The sequence below is a fragment of the Neofelis nebulosa genome, chromosome 10 (assembly GCF_028018385.1).
Source record: "Neofelis nebulosa isolate mNeoNeb1 chromosome 10, mNeoNeb1.pri, whole genome shotgun sequence".
NCBI classification, from domain to species: domain Eukaryota; kingdom Metazoa; phylum Chordata; class Mammalia; order Carnivora; family Felidae; genus Neofelis; species Neofelis nebulosa.
Window position 1 is genome coordinate 66,331,360 of NC_080791.1, and position 24,383 is coordinate 66,355,742.

General features: G+C 37.9%; 1 protein-coding gene across 1 annotated transcript in view; it reads left to right on the forward strand.

Moving 5' to 3' along the window:
- The window catches only part of SWAP70 (switching B cell complex subunit SWAP70), a 78,893-nt gene that overhangs the window by 44,575 nt on the left and 9,935 nt on the right, over positions 1-24,383 (forward strand). Inside the window, exons 4-8 of the mRNA XM_058688204.1 lie at positions 10,971-11,198; positions 13,594-13,740; positions 14,881-14,989; positions 17,147-17,328; positions 23,432-23,539. Coding sequence (XP_058544187.1) covers positions 10,971-11,198; positions 13,594-13,740; positions 14,881-14,989; positions 17,147-17,328; positions 23,432-23,539 — 774 coding nt within the window. The remainder of the gene's footprint in view (positions 1-10,970; positions 11,199-13,593; positions 13,741-14,880; positions 14,990-17,146; positions 17,329-23,431; positions 23,540-24,383) is intronic.

The window sequence follows — 24,383 nt, forward strand, 5'->3', positions numbered from 1 at the left end:
AGATTAATTCATCTCTTTGTTTGGGTTTCCCCATCTGTAAAATGGGGACAGCTACTTCATTCATTGGACTCTTGTGAGGACTAAAATAGTTGATATATGTGAAGCATTTAACATAATGTCTGGCCCCATGATGAGTGCTCACTAAATAGTGTCTATGTGTGAATGACAGGATGATGAATAAGTTGGAGATATGGTGTCTGATGATGGGTTGGGTACATTGGTATTTTAAGTGGGCCATACTTGTGGAGCTGTCCTGTATTCAACTGGAATTATACTTCTAGAGTTTGTGAGAAGTTAGGGCTGGAGACAGAGATGGGGAAGCTATGGGAGTAGGTTAGATCAAGGAGGAAGAAACCACTGTGGGAGAAGTGAGGGCTTAGGATGGAACCTTGGGACTGTTTCTGTAACAGGAAGAGGAAGTATTTTTGGTACAGGAAGCTGAATTGAATAGTCTATAAGGTAGGAGGAGAACTGGGAGAGTATTGAGTCATGAGTGCCATAGAAAGAAAAAGTTCTAAGAAGCAGAAAAGTAGTTACTAGCATTGGATGCTACAGAAAAATTAGAGGGTGATACGTGAGAAGTTGCCCTTGGATTTACCAATTAGGTGGTCATTGGAAATCAAGTAGAACACAGTTTTATGTAATGGTGGGAACAGTTTTTTAGTGCTTAGTAACAATAATGATATGATAGTGCGTCAATGTTAAAGGGGATATGAAGTGGGGCGCCTGGGTGGCTCAGTCGGTTAAGCGTCCGACTTCAGCTCAGGTCACAATCTTGTGGCCCGTGAGTTCGAGCCCCGCGTCAGGCTCTGGGCTGATGGCTCAGAGCCTGGAGCCTACTTCCGATTCTGTGTCTCCCTTCTCTCTCTGTCCCTCCCCCGTTCATGCTCTTTCTTTCTCTGTCTCAAAAATAAATAAACGTTAAAAAAAAGGGGGGGGGGGAATATGAAGAATAAAATGTGTTATGGAGTCTTGTCCATGAAAATTGTCTAGCTTAATACAGAGACATATAGAAGGAGTGGAATATTGATAGGTGTTGAAAAAGATGTATTGATGGTATTTAAAAGTAAAAAAAAAAATTTTTTTAATGTTTATTTTTGAGAGACAGAGAGAGACAGATCATGAATAGGAGAGGGGCAGAGAGAGAGGGGGACACAGAATCTGAAGAAGTCTCTAGGTTCTGAGCTTTCAGCAGAGCCCAACGCGGGACCTGAACTCACAAACTGAGGTCATGACCTGAACTGAAGTTGGATGCTCAACTGACCCAGGCGCCCAGGCACCCTAAAAAAAAATAAAAATAAATTTTTTTAACATTTATTTTTTATCTTTGAGAGACAGAGAGAGACAGAGCGTGAGCAGGGGAGGGGCAGAGAGAGGGAGACAGAATCTGAAGCAGGCTCCAGGCTCTGAGCTGTCAGCACAAGCCCGATGCGGGGCTCGAACCCACGAACTGTGAGATCGTCAGACGCTTAGCAGACTGAGCCACCCAGAAGCCCCTAAAAAATGTTTTTGATGTTTATTTTTGAGAGAGAAAGAGACAGAATGTGAGTGGGGGAGGGACCGAGAGAGGGAGACACAGCATCTGAAGCAGGCTTCAGTCTCTGAGCTGTCATCACAAAGCCCTACACGGGCCTCGAACTCATGAACTGTGAAATCGTGACCTGAGCCGAAGTTGGATGCTTAACCAACTGGGCCACCCAGGTACCCTCTGGTGGTATTTTAAAAACCTAGCTGTTGCTTGGAAGAATTATGCTAATAAAATCTCCAGTGTTGTCTTTTTTTGTTTGTTTGTTTTTTGTTTTTTTTGTTTATTTATTTTTTTAAATTTTTTTTTAACATTTATTTATTATTGAGAGAGAGAGAGAGACAGAGCGTGAGCAAGGGAGAGGCAGAGAGAGGGGGAGACACAGAACCTGCAGCAGGCTCTAGGCTCTGAGCCGTCAGCACAGAGCCCGACACGGGGCTCGAACCCACAAATTGCGAGATCATGACCTGAGCCGAAGTCGGTCGCCTAACCAACTGAGCCACCCAGGCGCCCCTCTCCAGTGTTGTCTTTTAAAACATTTTGTGGTTACGCTTAGTGTTCTAAGTTTATTTGTGTTTTCTTTGGAATTGGAGGTGGAGTGGGTCTCTTACCTGTGATGTTTGGGCTCTTACCATCACTAAAATATTCATGGTAGACTTGAAATTGATCTTGTCCTGATTTCAGCGTTAGAAATTTCCTTAGTAACTAAGGAAACTTACCTTATTCCTCAAGGGGGCACTTGCTTGATATGGAGGACTTGTCATTGGCTTTAAATCATTGTTGAGCCATGGGCTATGAAGGGAGCCGGTTAGCACTAGCTTCCTGATTGCTCTGCCTAAGAAACTGCTCCAGGTGGCCTGAAGAACTGGGACCCACATGAGCCTTGAGGTGTACCATGACTGTATCCACTTCTGTACTCTAGAGCCCCGCCAAGGCTCTGTGGGCTGTTAGGAATGCCTTTGGTTGTGTTTCTAAACAAATTAATCTCATTCCAGAAGGGAATAGCCTCTGTTTAGAATAGCCAGGCAGCATACCTTGTCATGTTATTGTTTGGACTTATTACTCTGTTTTGACATCTTTAACTCTCTCAGCATTTCTTCTGCTTAGACTTAGAATTAGAGTTAGTTTTATAGATCCTTTCCCTGTGGCCAGAAGTACTTATGTGGAGAAAGAATCATCAGGACAGATTTATGTGGAATTGCTTTATCTGGCTGCTGAACCAGCCTCCTGTTAAAATATGGCTATGTATTTATTAAGCTGTTAGCACATCTCCTGTCCTTGGATGAAGCACTGTAAACTCAAGATCACACTATTTTATGAAAAATACTAGAGTCATAATATTTCTTAAAGTGGTCATTCTCTGTTACATTTTGTTTCCTTCCTAAATACTTTAATAACATTAAAAAAGCCCCATATTTTGAACTAGTTTTAGACTTAGAGGTTTTAGTAAAATTTAATGTAAAGATAGATAAATTTTAAAAATAAATTTTGAAGTGTAATGTCTTAATTTGTCATGAGTGCATATATGAGTTTAATTTGTAATTTTACCAACAGTTTTTAGGTTTTATAAGTTTAAGGTAATTTTTATGTTTCCAGTCATCCATCTACCATAATGATTATTTGTATTTTGTTTGAGTCCAGAATGTTTTTAACTGAGATTTTATTCTCTAGTTTTGATTAATGCTATATAAGATATAAGTAACAGTGGTAGTTATATGAGTAACATAAGTGGTATAAATGTTTGATTTTGATTCAGTTTCCCATGACCCAGAAACTAGTGTCAAAAATATTAAATAAATGTTTAAGTGACTTACACCATGCATAATTCAAGAAATAGTATGTTCCCATTTAAGATGGTTCCTTAATTTTTGTCAAACGATATTCCTGGAAATGTGTGTCTGTATAGTTTTTTTCATTAGCATTCATTTTCCACAGAGCCAAGAACAAAACAGGATGTGTCTGTTGTGGACTTATTTGGAAGAATTGCTTTGATGCAATTAAATATCAAAACTGAAATAGTTTTAAGAGATCCTTAGTGAATGAAATAAAACCTAAATTGTTGTTAAACAAACCAGTAAAGGCCCTTTTTTAATGACAGGGAAAGAACTTTTAACAACATGATTTTTGGAGCCAGAGGCCTTGAAAATCACATGCAGCTTGAAAGTTTATTCTTTTGTTATTTTTGGTGAAACTTGCTTGGAAGGAGGAAGTAAGCTGCTTCCTGAAACTGAATGAGCTTTTAGAATTGATGCAGGCCACTCGAGACTAACATGGCAGCACGTGATTTATTATTTAGTGTAATTGAATAGTTGAGAGTGGGAATGTTTGTCTCTTCCTGGCCCAATATAATGAATTAAGAGATCCTTAAATTATTTGGTAATGATAAGTATATGATTGTGTTGAAAGTCAGCAGGAAATAAGTCTAGATTATTTGGGACAATCACTGGGAATGCTGAGCAGTTGCTGGGTGCGGATGACAAACTCAGGAGGGTTTGGGAGTGCGCACCTTCATAAAGGTTTAGGATGAACCAAGGAAGCTGCCTCTAGAGCTGAGTTTGCTACTAACAGGTACTCTCAGTTACTAACATTATTAAAGACCATTGGATATACAAGAGAAACTGAAGCTTGGAATGGGAGGGACTTGGGTATATTCACAGTGGATGTATATTCACAGTAGATGAAGAAAAGCTAAGGCTGTTTCCCGATTTATAGTATGAATCGTCAGTCCAGTGCACCATTTTGTCATGCCTATCCACGTGACCATATGCATATGCTTCTGTTGGCCTTACTACTAACACTTCTACTTATGCTTGTACTGCCTTTATCCCACCTTGTGATCAGACAGCATGGGCCCTTCTTTTTACTGCATTAGGGAGATTGAACTTCTGTACATGTTAATGCCTCTAAGTTATTTTACTTTGGGCAATTATTCATCTTAATGTCCTTTTTAACTTTCTTTTTCTCTCTTGTCTCTCTTTAGTCTCTTCTTGTCTTTAATCTTTTTTCCTTTTCTTTTTTGGTACATTCTGTCCTTTTTTCTTCTTTCTCTCTCATCTTTACCATTTTCTTTCTCTCTCCTCCACTGACTATCCCTGTTACTACGTCTTTTTCTTTTTTTCTTTAAAGATTTTATTTTTAAGTAATCTCTATAACCAAGTTGGGGCTTGAATTTACAACTTCAAGATTAAAAGTCACATGCTGTAATTACTGAGCCAGCTAGGCCCAAATGAAATTGTTTTTTTTTTTTTTTCATTTTTATTTAAAGTTTATTTATTTATTTTGAGAGAGAGAGTGAGCAAGCACGTGAGAGCATGCACAAGAGCAGGGGAGGAACAGAGAGAGAGAGAGAGAAAGGGGAGAGAGAATCCCAAGCAGGCTCTGTGCTATCAGTGCTGAGCCCTCCTCGGGGCTCAATCTCACAATCTGTGAGATCATGACCTGAGCCAAAGTTAAGCATCTGATGTTCAACCAACTGAGACACATTCATCCAGTGGAGACATGCAGGCATCCTATGTTTTTGTTTTTTAAAGTAAGCTCTATGCCCAGCATGGGGCTTGAACTCACAACCCTGGTATAAGGAGTCACATGCTCTACCAGCTGAGCCAGTCAGGTGCCCTGATCCTTGTTACTTCTTCTTCTTCTTTTTTTTTTTTTTTTTTTTTAATCTTTTTAATGTTTGTTTATTCTTGAGAGAGAGACAGAATGCGAGCGGGGGAGGGGCAGAGAGAGAGGGAGACACAGAATCCGAAGCAGGCTCCAGGCGCCAAGCTGTCAGCACAGAGCCTGACGTGGGATTTGAACTCACAAACCGTGAGATCATGACCTGAGGTAAAGTCAAACCCTTAACTGACTGAGCCACCCAGGCACCCCTGATCCTTGTTACTTCTATTTAAAAACCAAGAAAATAATAATATCTGATAAACTTAACAGTAGATGTTATATCTCCAACAAGGGAAAGGAAAGACCTAAGTGTGTTTTTCTCCAACAAGTAAATATTTGTTGACTACTTACTATATACTTGATTTAGGAGATTAGATAATTTCCATATTAGAAGACTTTATAGTGTCTCATCAAATTTAATTACTAGAACTCTTGATATTTTTTGACTTTGTGATATTTTGTGGATGTACATTTCTTTGCAAGCATGTTTTTGCTATTGTTGGCATTCTTTTTCTGCTAAAATATGTTATTTCACAAACAGCTTTATAGCCAAATTAGTAGAAGTGCAAAAGAGAAAAAAAAAATTAACTCACAATCTTATCTGTAACAAGTTAGACTTACTATTTCTGTGTTTTCCTCTAGTATTTGTCAAAATATTTACAGAGTCTTTATGCAGTGGAAATTATAGGTAAATTTAATTGAGCATTCTTTTATTTATTTTTACATTTTTATTTTTTTGGTATTATTTTTATTAGAGAGAGGATCTTTTTTTTTTAATGTTTTTTTTTTTTTTTTTTTTAGAGGGGTTGGGAGGGGCAAACAGAGGGGGACAGAGGATTCAAAGCAGGTTTGGTGTTGACAGCATAGAGCCTGATTTCAGGAGTCGAATTCACAAACCATGATATCATTACCTGAACTGAAGTTGGACACTTAACTGGCTGAGCCACCCAGGAATCCTGAGAGAGGGTCGGGAGGGGGGGAGAGAATGAATGAATGAATGAATGAATCTTAAGCAGTCTCCATGCTCAGTCAGAGCCCGATGTGGGGCTTAATCCCAAGACCCTGGGATTATGACTCGAGCCAAAGCCAAGAGTTGGATGCTTAACTGACTGAGCCACCCAGGTGCCTGTCTCAAATGTAATTTTAGCAATCCCTGTCAAAATAACATCAGCATTCTTCACAGAGGTAGAACAAACAATCCTAAAATTTGTATAGAACCAGCAAAGACCCCAAATAGCCAAAGCAATCTTGAAAAAGAAAACCAAAGCTGGAGGCATCATAGTTCTATACTTCAAGCTGTATGACAAAACTGTAATCATCAAGACAGTATAGTACTGGCACAAGAACAAACACATAGATCAAAGGAATAGAACAGAGAACCCAGAAATGGACCCACAAACATATGGCCAACTAATCTTTGACAAAGCAGGAAAGAATATCCAAAGGGAAAAAGACAGTCTCATCAACACATGGTGCTGGGAAAACTGGACAGCAACATGCAGAAGAATGAACATGACTGCTTTCTTACACCATACACAAAAATAAACTCAAAATGTATGAAAGACCTAAACATAACACAGGAAGCCATCAAAATCCTAGAGGAGAAAACAGGCACAACTTCTTTGACTTTGGCTGCAGCAACTTCTTACTTGACATGTCTCCAAAGGCAAGAGAAACAAAAGCAAAAATTAACTATTGGGACTTCATTAAGGTAAAAAGCTTCTGCATAGCAAAGGAAACAATCAGCAAAACTAAAAGGCAACTGACAGAATGGGAGAAGATATTTACAAATGACATTGGAGAAAGGGTTAGTATCCAAAATTTATAAAGAACTTATCGAACTCAACACCCAAAAAACCAATAATCCAGTGAAGAAATGGGCAGAAGACATGAATAGACACTTATCTAAAGTCGACATCCGGATGGCTAACAGACACATGAAAAAATGCTCAACATCACGTATCATCAGGGAAATACAAATCAAAACCACAGTGAGATTCCACCTCACACCTGTCAGAATGGCTAAAATTAGCAACTCAGGCAATGACAGATGTTGGCAAGGATGCGGAGAAAGAGGAACCCTTTTGCAGTGCTGGTGGGAATGCAAACTGGTGCAGCCGCTCTGGAAAACAATTTGGAGATTGCTCAAAAAATTAAAAATAGAACTACCCTACAATCCAGCAATTGCACTACTAGGTATTTAACCAAACGACACAGGAGTGCTGATTTGAAGGGGCACATGTACCCCAATGTTTATAGCAGCACTATCAACAATAGCCAAAGTATGGAAAGAGCCCAAATATCCATCGACTGATGAATGGATAAAGAAGACGTGGTATATATACACAATGGATGATTACTTGGTGATCAAAAAGAATGGAATCTTGCCATTTGCAACAATGTGGATGGAACTAGAATGTGTAAGTCAGAGAAAGACAAATACCATATGATTTAATTCATATGTGGAATTTAAGATACAAAACAGATGAACATAAGGGAAGGGAAGCAAAAATAACATAAAAACAGAGGGGGAGACAAACCATAAGAGACTCTTGAATACAGAGAACAAATTGAGGGTTGCTGGTGGGGTGTTGGCTGGTGGGGGGAGAGCTAAATGGGTGAGGGGCATTAAGGAGGATGCTTGTTGGGATGAGCACTGGGTGTTAAATGTAAGTGATGAATCACTGAATTCTATTCCTGAAATTATTATTACACTACATGTTAACTAACTTGGATTTAAATTTAAAAAAATAATAAAAAAATTAAATGTCATTTTAAATGTTTGAATAATGCACCACTCAGTACAAAAGGAAATAACATTGATGGACTACCTACCATGTCAGACACTGTGCAAAATAATCAGTATTTGTCTCATTTTATCCCCATAGTAGTTCTATATGATAAGTGTTATTATGCCCGTTTCATAGATGAGAAAATTGAGGCTTAGCTTAGTTTATTTCAGTTTAGTAAACAGTAATTGAGCTTTACCACATTCTAGGTATGCTGCTGAGTTCTGGATATTCAAAGATAGGTGGGACATGGTCCCGTCTATAAGGAATTCAGAAAATGGTGGGAATCCAAATGATTAAGAGATAATTTCAGTACAATATGCTAAGTGGAGTGACATAGAAGAACAACTGACCTGGGGGCGCCTGGGTGGCTAGGTTGGGTAAGCATCTGACTCTTCATTTCAGCTCAGGTCATGATCTCACTGTTTGTGGGTTCAAGCCCCATATTGGGTTCTGCACGGACAGGATGGAGCCTACCTGGGATTCTCTCTTTTCCTCTCTCTTTTCCCCTCCCCTGCTTGTGCTCATCCTCTGTCTCTCTCTCTCAAAATAATTTTGGGGGAGGAAAAAAAAAAAAAAAAAAAAAAAAAAAAAACACCTAACCTGGATTAGGGTTGGTCAGAGCAGTTTTACTAGAGTAGTGCTTTCTCAAACTTTAATGTGCATATGGAAGTACCTGGGTTCTTGTTAAAATGCAGATTTTGATTTTTGGGTCTTTGGTGGGGTCCAAGGTTCTTCATTTCTAACAACCTAGGTGATGCTGATGCTGCTGTTCACACCTCACTTTGAATGGGAATATCCTAGACAATACAGAATTTGAACGAATACCATTTAGCTTGATGCAGAAATGAGGAGAGATATTCAAGACAGAGAGGACAGGGTGGGGAAAGGCATAGAAGCATAAAAAAGTATGTTAAATGGGTAAATTTATAATCTATGACAGGTATTGGCAAATTATGGCTATGGCTCACTGCTGAATGTAGCCCGTAGCCTGTTTTTGTTTAGCCCATGTGCTAAGAAGAGTTTTTACATTTTTAAAGCATTGTAAAAAACAAACAAACCCAGACAAAGAGTAACTTATAATAGAGATGCACAAAGCCTCAAATATTTACTACCTAACCCTTTACAGAAGAAGCTCGAGACCCCTGATCTGTGGTATTAGTGAAGTGTGTAAAATCTGCAGTGGGCATAGTGGACATGTTAGAGATAGTAAATGGGAGGGAGGAATGGTGGTCACCAAGGGACACAGGAGAACTTGGCCTTTATCTTTGAGAACCAGGACAGGATTTAAAGAGGGAGGTGAGGGGTGCCTGGGTGGCTCAGTTGGTTAAGCATCCAGCGCTTGGTTTCAGCTCATGTCGTGATCTCACGGTTCATGAGTTTGAGCCCTGCATTGGGTTCTTGCTGACAGCACGGAGCCTGCTTGGGATTCTGTCTCTCTCTCTCTCTCTGTCTCTCTCTCTCTCTGCTCCTCCCCTGCTCACTCTCTATCTCTCTTTCTCAAAAATAAATAAATAAACATTAAAAAAAATATAGAGAGAGGTGATAGGCTCAGGTTATGTTTTGAAAAAATTTCTCTGGCAGAATATAGATACAAGGGAGCAATGCTGGGGGCAAGGATACCAACTGGGAGGCCTGAACAAGGTAGATGGAGTAGGAGGGGATGGGTTTGAGAATTGTCTGGGAAAAAGTTTTTCATTCTCTCTTGACTATAACCCATAGGAAGATATTACTTCATGACCAGCACACATAGGCATACCCACAACACCAAACTAACCACAAAACATTTGTCTTTATTGTGAGTAAACTCAAATACTTTCATTCAATTAAAGAAGATGCTGGTGACTATGTAATAAGTTGATTTTATATTGGGTTATAACCTACAGTTTGAAAAGCACTGATCTGGGGAAGTGAAACAGTAGGATTTTATCACTGATTTGGAATAAAGGAATAGGGAACAAGGATTGACATGGGTGAATGGTGTTGTTCCCAACTGAAATCAATAATAGAAGGGAAAGCCATTTGGAAGGTAGAGGTGCCGCATTCATTTTTGGATGTGTTGAATTTGATAGCATTGTAGGAAACCCAGGCTTTCCAGAAGATAGCAGTTTCTCATTCAGTGAGTATTATTGCCTGTTTTGTTTACCTGCTGTTATTTGAATAGCAATATTTTCTACTGTTCTACACAAAGGTATGTTTTTCAGGATTTAATAAGCTTTTTCAGCCCAGGGTGGGAATTTGGCCATTGTTTCCAACATTGTCAATGTTATAATGGGAGGAAGCATCATAAATTTCAAATAATTGGCTTACGTGGGAAATTTATAAATTGGGGACTAAGTTGTAAATACTAATTTGAGATGCTTATTTAATTAGTACTTGCATATTAATTCAGTAAGATCGATATTCTGATATATTTAAGTTATTTATCCAACAGAGAGTAGTCAAACCACATCAATTAAGTGTATGTGTACAGTTTGCTTTAGTTCTGCTATAGTATACAAATATACTATACTATTAGAGGGTTGTAAGTTTTTGATTCCTTCAAAAAAATTTTTTGTAATGTTTATTTTATTTTTGAGAGAGCAAGAGAGACAGAGCACGAGTAGGGGAGGGGCAGAGAGAGAGGGAGACACAGAATCTGAAGTAGGCTCCAGGCTCTGAGCTGTCAGCACAGAGCTTGACTTGGGGGTTCAAATTCATGAACTGTGAGATCATGACTTGAGCCAAAGTTGGATGCTTAACCAACTAAGCCACCCAGGTGCCCCTCAGTTTTTGGTCCTTATTCTATAAGGTTAATACAGGACTAGTGGCATTTTATCTATACCTTTCCTCTGATAATATCATGATTTTTTAAAGATACAATTTTGAAACTAAAAATTTTAGGAACATTTCCTAAGTTGACCTTATCAGTGTAAATAACATAGATACATACCTAAGTTTAAAAGTTATTATTTTTTTTACTAGGAATTAATAATTAAAAATTTTTCTTTTTATAGATTGAATACCTGCTTAAGAAACTTACAGAAGCTATGGGAGGAGGTTGGCAACAGGAACAATTTGAACATTATAAAATCAACTTTGATGACAGTAAAGATGGTCTTTCTGTGTGGGAACTGATTGAACTTATTGGAAATGGACAGTTTAGCAAAGGCATGGATCGGCAGACGGTGTCCATGGCAATTAATGAAGTCTTTAATGAGCTTATATTAGATGTGTTGAAACAGGTAAGAGTCCTGGAACACTGTGTTTCTCCTTACCTTTAGACTTTGACATGTTTGAAATAAGACATTTTCATTTGAGTATAAGTCATTTATACCTTTATACTGATTTAGAACAAGAATAAAGTTTCTTATTTTCCCAGTCTTGTATTAGGCTTAAAAAAAAATTACTGATACAATTTTGAAGTATACTTAAGCATTGGGAAGTTGCTATTTTGAAAGAATTGTTTAAAGAATTTTTTTTTTTTTTGGGGACAGAGAGAGACAGAGCATGAACGGGGGAGGGGCAGAGAGAGAGGGAGACACAGAATCGGAAACAGGCTCCAGGCTCCGAGCCATCAGCCCAGAGCCTGACGCGGGGCTCGAACTCACGGACCGTGAGATCGTGACCTGGCTGAAGTTGGACGCTTAACCGACTGCGCCACCCAGGCGCCCGAAAGAATTGTTTAAATGACCACATTTCCAAACTGTCTTTAAAGTACTTTCATGTCACGTGTAGATCCATACTTGTTGATCTGAGAGATCCTCACGGCATGTTGTTCAGAGAACAAAAAAAACAGGTTGTTGAACAGGAAGTATATTGTAATCCCTTTCATGTAATGTGATATATATGTGTAGGGCTATCTGGAAGGATGCTCACCAAAATGTTAAAAGTGATTACTCCTGGATTGTGGGATTCCTGTAAATTTTATTTTATTCTTTATTCCTTTCTTGTTGATTGGATTTACTACTAGATTCTATACATGAATGTATGCATATGATTACATATTTTAATTTTTTAATTATTTTTTTAAGTTTATTTCTTTATTTTGAGAGAGAGAGAGAGAACCAGCTGGGTAGGGGCAGAGAGAGAGGGGGACAGAGGATCTGAAGTGGGCTCTGTACTGACAGCAGAGAGCCTGATGCAGGGCTCGAACTCACAAACTGTGGGATCGTGACCCGAGCTGAAGTCAGACGCTTAGCCAACTGAACCACCCTGACACCCCTATATATTTTTATAAAATTAGAAAAATACCCTTATTTTTGGAGTAAATACCTTTATATAGCAAAGTTGCATTTATCTTGTTAGATTATGACCTACATAGCATCTGATATAAATATGGAATGCTTAATGGTTGTTAAATAGAATTTACATGGTTTTTTTTTTAGCGGCTCTTTCATATTTTTTACATTATTATACTGAATAATAATTCCAATTTGGGATTTCCTTACTTTGGTCCTTTATTTGCTCAGTAGGTGAAGTTGTGTCTTTGCTCTTTTTTCCTAATTGAACCCATCAAGAAACATTAATTGAGGTTTCATTTGTATAGGTTTTTGGTGCTACAAAGAGATGTGAGACATGGTCTGTGTCCAAAGAGGACATCTAGGCCCACCAGGATGGCAGGATAATTGGACTACAGATGAATTTCAATATGAGATAGCTTTTGCTTAAATGTCCAAGGATGAGGAAGCTGAACAAGTAATATGATTAGAAATTGGTATAATAACCAAATGATACAGTCAAGCTAATATTATATAATGATAATGAATAGTCTGCTATAGGGTATCAGCACTTGTACATTTACTATTTAAAATTCATCTATTCTCAGACAACCCTGAAGGGCTTTGGCCTATAATTATAATTTTGCTGAAGTAAAAATATGAGTTATATACCTTTGTGACTGATTTGTGGGAAGAAAGTATAGAAGTGCAAGTGTAGAAGCCAGAATCCTAACTACTTGGTCCAGTTCTTTTTCTTTCTGCTCATCTGGAGGAGTTCATCCTCCAGAATAGTGAGAGGTCAGGTAGGAAGGGTAGGTTGGTGCCAGAAGGTGATTGGTTGAAAGATATATTTGGCCAACTTTAATATTTTCATTGATTGAGGTTTTAGTTTGCTGAGAATCACTGTTAGGGTTTTGTGTGTGTGTGTGTGTGTGTGTGTGTGTGTGTTAATCAGAATGGACAGAATAGTATAATGAACCCTCATATACCATTCACCCAGCCCCAGTAACTACCAACACATAGTTAATCCTACCCTCCTACTTTTGCCTCTCCTGTATCTTGAAACAAATCCCAGATAATTTCATTTTATCTATAAATATTTCAATAGGTATCCCTAAAAGATAAGGAATTTTAAAAAATCACAATGTTTTTAGCACCAGGAGTCCTAAGGCTACTCTCTGTATGTAGCATGGGGTGGAGTTAGAGGGGTTGTCTCTGCATGCCCAGAATTCTGTGTAAACTTTTGTGTGCGTGTATTAGCATGAATTTGACTGGGTATAGTGCCCCTGGCCTTCATAGATCCTCAGTGGGTTCATGATCTCCAGAGGTCAAGAACCACTGATATTCATGTATTCAGGAAGAGATATCAGCTCTTATAAGAAAAAGAACAGGTATTTATATAAAATTTAATCTTTCATAGGGTTACATGATGAAAAAAGGCCATAGACGGAAAAACTGGACTGAACGCTGGTTTGTACTAAAACCCAACATAATTTCTTATTATGTGGGTGAAGATCTGAAAGATAAGAAAGGAGACATTCTCTTGGATGAAAACTGCTGTGTGGAGGTCAGTCTACTGTTACTTCTTTCTGTTGCTGCCCCCTGCTGCCCAAGTGTTTTATATTCCTTCTAGACTTCAGAGTCTTGAAAGAATCTTAAAATTTACATTTCTAAAATAACATAGGCATACAGTTGCCATAGTTTCTGAACCAAAAACCAGAGATACCTGACAAAAGTTTTTTATAATGTGAATTTATCTTCTATCTCATGGAAAAAGTATAGGGATTAAATCAGATTTGTTTGTACATTTAAGGAATCATTTATTGAATAAAATGGAGTCATAAAAAAGAAAGCACAAAATTATTCAGTAAGACAGTGTTTGAAATCATGAATATACCATGACATCTGGGCCATTTTGAGTATAGTAAATAAAACTAATGAAAATGGGAGCATTACCTTTGAGTATTTTGGGTGACTTTCAGTACACTTTATTCCCAGATATTAATTCGGTAAAGAAGTGAAGTCTTCAAGAACAGTAATTTTGAGTTTTTAATTTATATCTAAATTATCACCATATTTGTATTTCTTGAAGAACATTTAAAATACCTAACATCTCACTCATAAATGACAGTGTATTTTGATGGATGAAATAGTATAGATATATTAATGCCTCTGGGTTTGCACTGCCCACTAAGCGGTCTTCTTAGATTCAACTACACATGGATACTCACGAGATTATCATAGGCCATACCAGTCTACTTATAAGGATATAGGAGAGGAGCTACCAGCTTGCTAGCACTAACATCCCAGGTCAAAGAGAGTGGATCTGCATTAGGCAGATGTGGGAATCACCCTGGCTTAGAAGTCTCATAGCCCATTGGAGTCAATACGTGGGTATACCTTCCAGGGTTCCTATAAAGGATGTGCTCACGTACAAGAGTCATTGTGCTTAGGAAAGCCAAAGCATAGTGTCCCTATCAGGTGTTGGTGGTTCTCCTAGTCCAGATGAAGTATGCTAATCAGGGTTATTTATTACCATAGGTAATGTTGCCTAGAGGACAGTATTTTGTAAATTAGAAATATGCTCTTATGGACTTTTTTTATTGATGTTGAATTTCAGCAAGATTTGTGTAAATAGTTAAGATTGAACTTAATTTCAATGCTTAGAAATAAAATTAAAAATAACTAATTTTGCTTTCCTTGTTAGTCCTTGCCTGACAAAGATGGGAAGAAATGCCTTTTTCTCATAAAATGTTTTGATAAAACCTTTGAAATCAGTGCCTCAGATAAGAAGAAGAAACAGGAGTGGATTCAGGGTAAGGCAATTTTTATTATTTGTCATGATATAACTTGAGAGCTCTGACTTTGTATTTTTAAATCTCATTTTAATTTCATGAGGCATTGTTCCCTCATTGTAGTTATTTCTACATGCAGCATAGTAACTGAAAGAAAAATAAAGTGAAAGGAAGTCCCAAATTTTTCATCAATTTCATTTGTATAATGAACTTGTGGGAAAATTATAAACTATACATTTTAGGGTTTCTTTTTTTTACTTTTATTATTTAAAGATAATGGAATTTCCCATTTTAAGGACTATGAAGAATTTTAAAGTGATCATCATGAATTTTTAATAATACAGAAAACAGGAATAATACAGTTGCTTTTGAATATTTCCAATAATTTTCAAGATTTGTTATTTTCACAAGAAATCACTAGTTTCAAATAATTATCTCAAGAACACAAACTTTTGATTTAATAACTTTTTTAAAAGCTTATTTATTTATTTTCAGAGAGAGAGAGCACAAGTGGGAGATGGACAGAGAGAGAGAGAGGGAGGGAGAGGGAGAATCCCAAGCAGGCTCCACGCTGTCAGTGTAGAGCCGGACGTGGGGCTCTAACTCACAAACTGTGAGATTATGACCTGAGCTGAAACCAAGAGTTGGATGCTTAACTGACTGAGCCCCCCAGCCCTTCCAATGAGATTTTTTTTTTTTTTAATCATGAAAAGGGATTCCGAATATGGTATTCTTGGACATAAGTAAAATACTGTTATGCTGAAAGTTGTGGTCATTTCGATGTGGTTTAAGAGTTTGAGGCAAGTGCACCTAGGTTTAAGTCCTCTTTCCTGGGTCACTTGAGTTGAGTTAGGAATTTTGTAGCTGTTTTTCCTCTTCTGTAGAATAGGGATAATAGTACCTACCTCTTAAGGTTTTTGTGAGGGCTAATAATTAGATAATGAAGATATACTTGCACATTAAAAATGTTTTTAGAATACTTACTTATTTTTGAGAGAGAGAGAGAGTGCTAGCGGAGGAGGGGCAGAGAGAGAGAGAGGGAGACACAGAATCTGAAGCAGGCTCCAGCCTCTGAGCTCTCAGCACAGAGCCCGACGTGGGGCTCAAACTCACAAACTGTGAGATTATGACCTGAGCTAAAGTTGGATGCTTAACCGACTGAGCCACCCACGTGCCCCTATACTTGCACATTTTAAAAAAGACACATCATTGCAGAAATGTTTGTGATAGATTGCAAACAGCCTAAGTATCCATTAATTGTGAAATGGTTGAATAAATTATGGTACAGTAACACAGTGGAGTTAGGTACATTATGTTTAATGTTTGATGTACTGATAATGGAAATCTCTCCAAGATAAATTAAGTGAAAAAAAACCAAAGCTCAGAAGGGTGTATTATGTCAAAGGAAGGTGGAAGGTGTATATACCTCCTTATTTGCATATGCTTAAAATATCTCTGGAAAGATGCAGAAGAAATTGTTAACATTAGTTGGTAGTGGAGAGGGGAACCCAGTACTTGGGGATAAGAATAGGAGGGAGACTTTTCCTGTAGATCTTTTTATGCTTTTGAATTTGAACAATGTGAGAGTATTAGCTGTTCAAAAAATTAAATTTAAATAATTCAAACAATCAGGAAAATATGTAAAAATTAGATAATGCATATAAAAGGTATACATATAGCAACTATTAAATAACTGGTAGCTATTATTACCATCTCAGGAAGGGAGTGTATAAGGAGATGGTTTCATAAGGCATAGATAAGGGGCAGACTAAACCCAGCAGGTAGCAAGTCAGATATCAGGAACTAATAATCTCAACCCTAACTATGTCTTGTTCTTATTTGGCCTTTTGAGGAAATAGAGAGAAGGGAATTAATTGAAAGTATTTGAAGTTCTTCAAATGTGTGTCATATTCCCGAATCAAGTATCTATTTAAGCACAGATGTACAGTTATGGAATTTTAGAGCTGGAAGGGACTCTAGAAATCATCTCTTTAATTTTAGAGATGAGGAAACTGATTCTGTAGAAGGTTATGTGGCTTGCTCAAGGTCACACCATTTCTCAGTGGCAGAATCAGAATCTACACTGGGTCTCTGGTTTTCTTCCCAATGTGCCATGTTTATGTTAGGCTTACAAAGAATAAACAGTATATTCCGTTTTTTATCTTACACTTTTTATAGCCATTCACTCTACTATCCATCTGTTGAAGTTGGGCAGCCCCCCACCACATAAAGAAGCCCGCCAACGTCGGAAAGAACTCCGGAAGAAGCTGCTGGCTGAACAGGAGGAGCTGGAGCGACAGATGAAGGAGCTCCAGACTGCCAACGAAAATAAGCAGCAGGAGCTGGAGACCGTGAGGAAGGTGGGAATGGGCTGAGGGAGGGCGCTCTGTTTCATTGCAGGAGCCACAGCTTCCTTACTTACAAGCTTTGGTTCTACCAAGACCAGGTTCATGCAATTTTAGAGAGATTTTTTTGTAAATTGTTTTCTTAGGAAGTGTGTCTAGGTTACTAAGTGAGATAATCTGGTTTTTCCAGCCTTGGAAGTATAAGGATCTCAGGTCAGCAAGACATTTCATTGACCAGAAAACAACAAGAATAATTGATGTTCATTGGGAAACCTTGTTGCTCAGTTATATCATGGTTCTGGGGTGGTAGTGGGTCCCCAGTGTATGGGCACTTGAGCCTGTCTGCCTTCCATCAGTGAACACCTGCTAACAACAAGATCAGAGACCCTTTTGTGTCCTCCTATGTAGCACCTATGCCCTGGAGTATGGGAGATGCTCACAGTATAAGCCCCCTCATTTCTTTTGGGGTTCTCCCTTTGCAGTCCATGGAAATGCCACACTTTGTGCTGATATCCTCTGAATAGACTCACAAAGAATTTTTTAATACTTTTGGGGACTCCTGGGTGGCTCAGTCTGTTAAGTGTCTGACTGTTAACAGTCTGTTAAGTGTCTGAACTCATGTTGTTGTGGTTCATGAGTTCAAGCCCTATGTCAGGCTCTGTGCTGACAGCTCAGAGCTTGGAGCCTGCTTTGTATTCGGATTCTGTGTGTGTCTCTCTCTCTGCCCCTCCCCTGCTCACACTCTGTCCCTCTCTCAAAAATAAACAAACATTAAAAAAAATTTTTTTTAAACCCTATTCAGTCACTCTGTCTTTTGATTGGAGAGTTTAGTGTATTTACATTAATTATTGATAGGTACTTGCTGCCATTTTGTTAATTGTTCTCTGGCTGTTATTGTAGTTCTTCTCTGTTCCTTTTTTCTCTTGCTCTCCTCTTTTATGGTTTGATGACTTCTTTTAGTGCTATGTTTATATCCCTTCTCTTTATCTTTTGCATATTTAAAATAGGTTTTAGCCTTGTGATTACCATGAAGCTTACATATAACAACTTATATTTGTAACACTGTTTTAAGTTGATAACTTAAGTTTGATCCCATTCTCAAGCTCAACATTTTTATTTTTCCCTCCCCAGTATTTTATTTTTTTATGTCTCATTTCACATTTTTTAATCTTGTTTGCTAATAAGTATGATACACTACATTATAAAAATGAAAGATAAAAATCATATGATCATCTCAATATTTGCAGAAAAGCATTTGACAAATTCAACATTGACTTATGTTAAAGACTCTCAACAAAGCAGGTGTGGGGAGAATGTATCTCAAATAATAAATGCATACAAAGCCCATACCTAACCTCATAAGCTTTTCCTCTAAGCTCAGGAATAAGAGAAGGACACCTACTCTCACCACTTTTATTCAGCATAGTATTTGAAGGCCTAGCCAGAGCAATTAGACAAGAAAAAGAAGAAAAGATCTGCAAATTGGAAAGTAAGAAGTAAAATTGTCACTATTTGCAGATGACATGATATTATATATAGAAAAAACTATTAACTCCATCAAAAAACTGTTAGAACTAATAAATTCAGTAAAGTTGTAGAATAAAAAATATGCAAAATTCTGTAACGTCTATACACATTAATAATGGACTATCAGAAAGAGAAGAAAACAATGCCAGTCCCCTGTTGATGAACATTTGGGTTATTTTTACTCTTTTGATTAAATAGGCAATGCTACAGGGAATTATTTTGTACCTGTATCATTTTATACACGTTCTAATAATTCAGTAAAACCTTGGTTTGTGAGCATAATTTGATCCAGAAACATGCTTGTAATACAGAACACTTGTTTCTCAAAGTGAATTTCAAGAACCATTGACTCATTTATGATCATGTGATGTTCGGCATCACGTACTACTTGTATTGCAAGACATTGCTCATTTGTCAATAAATTTATTAGAAATGTTTGCTTGTGTTGCGGAACACTGCAGAACAAGTTACTCACAATCCAAGGTTTTACTGTATGTGTTTAGAATAAATTCTCAGAGATGGGATTGCTGGAGCAGAGTATATACACTTACAATTATGAAATCCAGGCTGATGCAACAGCTACTATTTCAAATCTTACTAATCACTGTAACAGAGGAAAAAGTGTTCAAGGGTTTGGCAGTTAACTACTCCAGCTCAGAAGTGTCACTTCTGTTTACAGTACTTTGCCCAGAACTAGTTACGTGTTTTTGACGAGAAGTCATCTGTCAATTTTATTGATGTTTTCTTGTGTGTGATGAATCATTTTTTTCCTGTTGCTTTCAGGATTTTCTTTTTTACTTTGTCTTTCTACAGGTTTATTATGATGGGTGTGGTGTATATCTCTTTGTGTTTATCCTAGAATCTGTTGAATTCTTGGATGTGTCAGTTAATGTTTTCCATCAAATTGGGAAAGTTTTCAGCCATTATTTCTTTAAACATTTTTTCCTGTTCCTTTCTCTCTTCCCTCTTCTTTGAAAACTCTCATTATGTGAATGTTGGTACACTTAATAGTGTCCCACATTTCTCTGAGGCTCTGTTCATTTTTCTTCATTCCTTTTTCTCTCTGTTCTTCAAATTGCATTTCTATCTATTGATCTTTGATTCTTCTTGCAGCCCAAATATGTAAGGTGAAAACATCTAGTGAAGTTTTCATTTTAGTTATCATGCTTTTCAACTCCAGAATTTCCAGTTGGTTATTTTTATATCTTTTTATTGATAATCTCTATTTGATAGGGTATTGTTATACCTTCTATTACTTCCTTAAGCTTGGTTTCCTTGAGTTCTTTGAACATAAAACTTTTATAAAATATTTGCTAAATCCACCACCAGGGCCCCTTCAGAGGCAGTCTATTGCCTGCTTTTTTCCCTGGACATTTTATTTTATTATTATTTTTAATATTTATTTTTAAAAATTTATTTTTTAAGTTCCAGTATAATTAACATATAGTGTCATATTAGTTTCAAGTGTTTAGTGATTCAACAACAATTCCACACATTACTCAGTGCTCATCACAATGAGTGTACTCTTAATCCCTTCCACCTATTTCACCCATTCCCCCACCCACCTCCTCTCTGGTAACCATCAGTTTGTTCTCTATATTTAAGAGTCTTTTTTTCTCTCTTATTTCCATTGTTTTGTTTCTTAAATTTTTACATATAACTGAAATCATGTTATTAGTCTTTCTCTATTTTACCCACCATTGTACTAGATCCTCTAGATCCATCCACATTGCAAATGGCAAGATTTCATTCTTTTTCATGGCTGAGTACTATTCCATTGTGTGTGTATGTGTACATACACACATACCACTTCTTTATCTATTCATCTGTTGATGGGCATTTGGGTTGTTTCCATATCTTGCTATTGTAAATAATGCTGCAATAAACAGAGATGTGCATATATATTTCTGACTTAGTGTTTTTGTATTCTTTGGGTAAATACCCAGTAGTGTGATTACTGGATCACATGGTAATTCTGTGCTTAGTTTCTGAGGAAGCTGCATACTCTTTTCCAAAGTGGCTGCACCAGTTTGCATTCCCACCAACAGTGCACAAGCGTTCCTTTTCCTCCACATCCTTGCCAATACTTGTTTCTTGTGATTTTTATTTTAACCATTCTGACAGGTGTGAGGTGATGTCTCATTTTGGTTTTGATTTCATTTCCCCGATGATGAGTGATGTCGAGCATCTTTTCATGTGTCTGTTAGCCATCTGTATGTTTTCATTGGAGAAATGTCTGTTCATGTCTTCTGCCCATTTTTAATTAATTATTTGCTTTTTTTTTTTTTTTTTTTTTGGATGTTGTGTCAGTTCTTTATATATTTTGGATATGAGCCACTTATCAGATATATCATTTGCAACTATCTTCTCCCATTCAATAGGCTCTCTTTTAGTTTTGTGGATTGTTTCCTGTGCTGTGCCGAAGCTTTCTATTTTGATGTAGTCCCAATAGTTTATTTTTGCTTTTGTTTCCCTTGCTTCAGGAGACGTATCTAGAAAAATGTTGCTATGACCAGTGTCAGAGAAATTACTGTCTGTGCTTTCTCTTCCACGATTTTTATGGTCTCAGGTCTCACATTTAGGTCTTTAATCTATTGTGTGTTTATTATTGTGTTTCCTGTAAGAAAGTGGTCCAGTTTCATTCTTTGGCATATTGCTGTCCAGTTTTCCCAACACCATTTGTTGAAGAGACTTTTTCCCATTGCATATTCTTGCCTCCTTTGTTTTAGATTAATTGACCATATAATTGTGGATTTATTTCTGGGTTTCCTGTTCTGTTTTGTTGATCTATGTGTCTGTTTTTAATGCCAATACCATACTGTTTTGATTACTACAGCTTTGTGTGGTATATCCTGAAATCTGGGATTGTGATACCTCCAGTTTTGTTCTTCTTTTTCAAACCACTTCTTTTGTGATTCCATACAAATTTTAGCATTATTCTTGTAGTATTGTGAAAAATGCTGTTGGAATTTTGATAGGGATTACATTAAATTTGTAGATTGTTTTGGGTGGTATGGACATTTTAAACAATATTTCTTCTTCCAACCCATGAGCATGGAATATCTTTCCATTTGGAAAACTGGACATTTTAGACAATATATTGTAGCAACTCTGGATATAGATTTCTCCCCTCTCCCTGGGGCCTGTTGTTGCTTATTCATTTGTCTCCTGACTTGGCTAGGCTGTTTCAATGAGGTCTGTTTCTTCACACTGTGAAGCCTCTGACGGTCTTCTTCATCAGAGGCACAGCCTTGGGCATGTACGAGATACCCTGAGGTGACCATGATGTTAAGGTTCTCTTTGTGTGTTTCTTTCTCTAATCTCTCTGTTAAGCTGTATGCCTCTGTTGCTATCCTATCTAGCTGTTAGAGCTCTATTGTTTTCAACAAGGGCTTGGGGCCTAACTTGCTCCACAGTCTGATATTATTTAAATTCAAGCCCATATGTAGTCTTTGAGACTTACTCCTATTACATGAGGGCTCTTTACTTTCTGTAACTGGTTCTCTCTGTTAAACTTCCACCTGGTGTGTGGTTTATAGTTTGTTGGTCTTTTGGAGCTATGAGCCTCCTCTTAATTCCTTAAAATCTCCATTGTTTTCAAGAGCATCTTTAAGTTTGAACTTCCACACATCTGTTTTAAATAATGTCATTTCTTTTGGGGAGAGCTCCAGATCTCTGCCTAGGCAAACCTCTGTGCCAATGCTCTGGAGCTGGTGGCAGAAACTAGTGGTCTGCTTTTCTGGGTGTGATACCCCTGCTTTCTGAGCCCATCACCAGGTAGAGGTGGTACCCTTTGGTCTTCTAGGCTTGCCTCATTTTTTTGGATAAATCTTCTCCATTTGCTATATGCAATTGGTTTAATTTCTGGAGACTTTAAATGGTTGTTTTCGGGGGTTTTTTGAAATTATTTTCACCAGTTATGGGTGTTTTGCTGGGAAATGGGTCCATGGAGCTCCTCACTGCCACCCTCTGGAAGTCAAGCTCTGGTAAAAAGTTTTAAAGGAGTAACGTGTGAGATGACAAAACTATAGAAGGAGCTGAAGAAATAGATGTTGAACCTCACGAATGCATTTGCAAGTGAATTTAACTCCATGACTATACAAAATTTTCTTTGCAAAGTGTTGTTCAGACTTAACAAGTCATTCATTTACCTAATTCATTCTGTATGTTCACTGGGAAAATTGTTGGAATGGAATTCCAGTGGATCTAAAGGTTTTTATTCTAGCTTGATTGAACATTAAGAATGTTTTGCTTTTCCCATGTACTTAGGTGTGGCCATTTCTCTTTCCTAATACACCTCCACTCTAATACTTACTGCTTTTCTTTTTTTTTTTTAATTTTTTTTTTTTTTTAAATGTTTATTTATTTTAGAGACAGAGAGACAGAGCACAAGCAGGGTCAGGGCAGAGCGAGAGGGAGACAGAATCTGAAACAGGCTCTAGGCTCTGAGCTGTCAGCGCAGAGCCTGACACGGGGCTTGAACTCACGAACCGTGAGATCATGACCTGAGCCGAAGCTGGACGCTCAACTGACTGAGCCACCCAGACGCCCCTACTTACTGCTTTTCTGTGGGTGGGTTTTGATTGGATAGAAACTGGAAGAAGCAGCGTCTCGTGCAGCAGAAGAAGAAAAGAAACGCCTTCAGACTCAAGTGGAACTACAGGCGAGGTTCAGCACAGAGCTGGAGCGAGAGAAGCTTGTGAGTGCTACAGCTGGGAACCTGGGAACACTGCTGCATTAGCTCACAATGGTTCTTTCTGGGTGAAGGGGGAGGGGTCAAGGCCTGGGAGACTGGAGTGAGGCCATCTTGTCAGCGGACTATGCTATATAGACGTGCAGTGGGCTATTGGGGGAAGTTCTGTGTTTGTTCATTATGGTTTTATTGAGCACCTTCTATGTGCTAGGCATCATGGCAGGATATAAAGGTAAAAGACATAAATCTTGCTTTTAGGACCCCAGAATAGAAATTCATGGAATAGGGTGATAACTACTGTGATTAGGGTGACTGTATCTCTTGGTTTGCCTGGGACAGTCCTTGCCATCCTGATATATTTATTAACAGCATCCTATTTTCCTTCTCAGAAAGGCCTGGCTTGGAAAATAAATAGCTAGGGGGAAAAGTAAGCATGGGTTTCATGACCTTTCTCTTCTGTAATGAGCAAAGTGGGGGGGGGGGGTTCTGAAATCATGAGAATATAGGAATTCTGGTCTGCTGTTCTTGGCAGCTCTGATTCATCTTAGAGGTTCCCATCCCCCAAGACATCCAAGAGTCAGGTTGCCCTAGGTGGTTAGATAGTTAATTAGAACCCAGGTCTTCTTACACAGAGTTGTAATTTGTGGGAGGGTACTGAGTCCAGTGCCCATTAAGTAGCTGCTCATGATGTTTTTTTAAGTAACTTTTTGTTGCTTAGAGTTGAAACAGACGTGTTTGTTTTATGAGAGAAAGTACACAAGCGGGGCAGATGTGATGCGAAGGAGTTGCCGTGTTCACAGCCAGAACATCTGGGTTTCTTTCCTCTCTGTTCCTTCTTCTGAGCATTAGT